A 3736-nucleotide genomic window follows, 5' to 3' on the forward strand; every position below is an offset into this window, starting at 1 on the left:
GCCAGCTGTTTTCCATCATGCAAAAATGAACCACCCCAATGAAATCTCACCAGAACAAACTCGTCCATCTCTAAAATCCTAAACATCAGGAGAAAATTGACTTCACAATTCCATCAACTAAACTAGCGACACATTGCTTTGCTATGGAACTCATCGAATAGCAGACACTGAATCGCTCACTTCGGCCACCAGCCTCGCATCTGCTAGGGTTCTTCACAGGGTGAAAAAAAGATAAGAGAGGTGAGGCCAACTGCCTCCAAGAGCGCGGGACTGATCTGCACTAATCCGGTCAGCCCAGGATTCTATTTGATTACGATGCCATGTTAGATTACGTGAAGTGTTGGCACCCTAAACTGGTGAAGTGGCCATGGTCAAGTAGTGAAAACCTGATACTCAGCAGCGAGGATCAACGTGGATCGGTTTATCAAGATGAGGGGCCAAAGCAAGTCAAGGTTCAATTTAGACACTGGCCAAAGTTAATATGGACTTTTTCCAAGAGACTGAAATAGAAAAGAATGAAAGATTACCAAACCACATAACACCTTCCTCATCAATATCATGCAATCACTGTGCAGAAACAGAACATACATCAGGTTCTAGGTTCTGAAACTAAGTCAAGTACAAAATGAAACCTTACTCTAGCCATACACATTTGTCCTCTAGTAGTTTCTCCTAAATCAAGCCACCGTTGCCATACAAAATCAATTGTCCTCAAGTTGTTTCCCCTACAACTAAAAACGAAGAACGCACAGATATCAATATCTTTACTTATACCACCCACCAAATGAACTCCCGGGTATAAGCTCCTTGCAGCACCACCCCTTTTCCATATTGTCTTCTCTACATAGAGAAGTCCAGGGGTCCAAACACAGAGTACACAAGGTAATCAGTGAAAACATGCATCAACCCTTTTCAGGTTGTGCTCTCTACATAGAGAAGTCCAGGGGGCCAGGTGCAGGGTAGTTTGTCGAAGCATCATCCCCTTCCAGCGCAGGCCTGACCTTCTTTGGTGACAGCCGGTCCATTACCGTCTCCTTCACAGAGGAGACCTTTTCCTTGACGGATGCGAAGGTATCTTGAAGCTTCCCTTTAAGAAGAATGGCTCCGGCCCCCAAGGAAACACCAGCTGTAACCATATGCTCTTGAATCTTTTTGGCCAAGTTGTAAACGCGGCCAGGCATGCCCTCCAGTTTCTCTAGCATCTGTACAGAGGTTAAGAGAAAGAATCAATAAATTATCACACAATACTAGATACTCTACAGTACGTGCTTTTTCAGCTGAATGTAGTCAAAGCGATAATTAGCATCATTGATCAACCAAAACAAAATGTATCATGTTAACGCAGCACAAGAGAAACTGCTGAAGTTAATACATACAGAAAGTAACGACAAATATATTGTATCACAGCCGCTCACCCAAAACAAGAGCAAAATGGGCCCAGTTTGCTTTGACCACAGGGAGAACATAGATATCTTACTAACCTGCTTTGTTTTTATATTGCAAACGGGGAAGCAGATACGAAAGGCTCTATGAATGGATATTTTATATATAGCTGATTTAGTGAAGAATCAAAGAGGGGAAGGCTGGCATAATGGACAAAGAGACATAAACTGTTTTGAGGAATCTATAGAATGGCAAGACTCCTTTCAGCAAGCAGTGGAGTCACAAATGATATCTGACTATTCACAAATCAACAATTTCTGGCAGTTAATAAAACATACCTCCACGTTAGCCTCAAGGTCTTCAAATGCTTCACGAATATCGCTTGAGTTTGTCTGAAAAATGGGGCAATATTAGATCACATGCATAATAAAGTAAGACGATGACAGAAAATCTTCTGCAGGTGACACTTGAACTGCATGCATAGCACTATAGCAGAAGGCGATGGCACAAGCAAATTGATTGGATACTGAAGTATTACAGCATCCTTTAGAATCGAATAAATAACTGTAAGCTCTACATTCTGAAGACACCCAATCAAGTGTTATGCTGTAAGCCCTACCAAGGGTAACAACAGGATACTTCCTCGGTCAAACACAATCGACAAACGACTTTGCGCCGACATCCAGCTACAACACGAAGCGTTAAGGCGCTGACATGTATGCTAAAACCGAACCGCCTCGCTCGAGCAACCACAGGCCAGCAGAACCCTGTGAGCTTAGAGCAGCAAGCATGAAGCGGACAGCACCTACAGGAATTTTGGTGGACAAGCAACCACAACATGATAACCAGCAGAAGCTCATAGAAACTTTTCATGGCAAAGCATAAGCGTGGCAACACGTTACCTAGGTCAAGTGACGAGTACTAAAATGTATAAACAGCACTGCAAGGGAAGGCAAGTTAAGCGGTAAAGAGTTGCGTCCTCCGATCCTGATTTGCCTACTAGTATCTCGATAGGCTCCTACTATCCAACGACCCCCATGTACAAAATGAGACCAGCCAAGGAAGGTAGCAACTGGCACACGACAGAAATCCCCAAAATAAGCTGCATCATCCCAGCAAAGTCACTGGAGCATATCATGAACGCCACACGGCAGGTGCCACCGAACCTGCCCCCAGATATCAATCAAGCTACAGGTTGACACAGCAGTTCGCAGAACACAAGCAGTTAATGGTAGTGAACTTTTCAACAGAACCATTTTTTCTTTTGCAGCACTTCTCACAGAACCACGTTCAAACAGAGACTGTGACTAGCCATTGTCAATACTAAGCCAGGATAAAAGGTTAGAGCTCCAAAACTAAATGCAATACCATATGTAATGCAGGACAGCAATACTATTGACTCCAAAACTATATATATTGCGAATTTATTGTGAATTATAGCTATGCAATACCATATAAAGCACGACAACGTTGCCAACTTTCTGCTATACCAGAAATGAAACACTACTGTCCTGTAGTTTCTCTCATACCTCATGACAGATTCAAGTACCCAGATTATGTAAAAACACTGGTAGAAGTAAAATAAGACTAACTAAATCAGGCATTCCTGTACCGTACAACGACCCTCAGTAATCAGATGCACAATAAATAAGAGAAGCAATGTCGCCAGATTAGTAAATAAAAACTACCCCACGATAGGATAAGATAAGCCCACGCGCACCATTACCAGCCTACTCAAGAAGATTAAGTTACCAGATCAAGCAAACAATTAGAACAATAAACACACAAGAGGACCATTGTATCATTAAAATCCAACAGACCAGAAAAATGGCACCATTCATCCAGGTACCAACTATAACTCCTAGATGACAAACACAATCAACTGAAATCAATTACAGAACAGATCCGCCTGATCGGTAACAACACCCTAACGAGACGAAGCCCTTCAGATATGGTACAGGGACAGTCAACATTCAGGCCTCTAACAGCAATGCCCCTTTAGATGCAAGGTAAAATAAGACGAGCAGTATCGCGAGTTGGGTTAGAAAAGTACCCCGCGAAGGCGCTCGCGAATCCGGGACCAGAAGGAGCGCTCCTGCTCCCCAGACGACTCTGATTCGGCGGCGCGGCCGTCGTCGCCGCGTTGCCTCTGGCGGCGACCGCCTCCCGCGGAATCAGCGCGCCGACCTTCCCGAGAGCGGCCACGTCCAGCGGCATCTCCTCCGCTGGCACGGCCAGAGCGAGGACCGCGGGCACCCCGCCGGGCCCCGTCACCTCCCGGAACGCCGCCGTAGGGGCGCCCCAGCACCGACTCACGGTAGCGCGCCAGCAGCATCCGGAGCAACGACGCCAT

The 3736-nt window shown here is 45.2% G+C and overlaps 1 protein-coding gene across 1 annotated transcript; it reads right to left on the bottom strand.

The window, feature by feature from the left end:
• Nucleotides 1-516: 516 nt before the first annotated feature.
• On the bottom strand, nt 517-3736 carry LOC124663809. The gene is made up of 3 exons (XM_047201466.1): nt 3437-3736; nt 1722-1775; nt 517-1202 (listed from the first exon to the last, which is right to left on the bottom strand). Exons 1-3 carry the CDS (start codon nt 3734-3736, stop codon nt 927-929), a joined length of 630 nt encoding a protein of 209 aa, XP_047057422.1. The 3' UTR covers nt 517-926.

This window comes from Lolium rigidum, chromosome 6 (assembly GCF_022539505.1).
Source record: "Lolium rigidum isolate FL_2022 chromosome 6, APGP_CSIRO_Lrig_0.1, whole genome shotgun sequence".
NCBI lineage: Eukaryota > Viridiplantae > Streptophyta > Magnoliopsida > Poales > Poaceae > Lolium > Lolium rigidum.

What these genes read in the sequence shown, in the direction of transcription:
- LOC124663809 (XM_047201466.1), bottom strand. Translation starts at nt 3,736, where the DNA reads ATGGCGTCGTTGCTCCGGATGCTGCTGGCGCGCTACCGTGAGTCGGTG. An exon ending in TTCGCGAGCGCCTTCGCGGG is followed by an intron (nt 1,776 to 3,436) that starts GTACTTTTCTAA and finishes CCCATTTTTCAG; the next exon opens with ACAAACTCAAGCGATATTCG. An exon ending in ACCTTGAGGCTAACGTGGAG is followed by an intron (nt 1,203 to 1,721) that starts GTATGTTTTATT and finishes ACCTCTGTACAG; the next exon opens with ATGCTAGAGAAACTGGAGGG.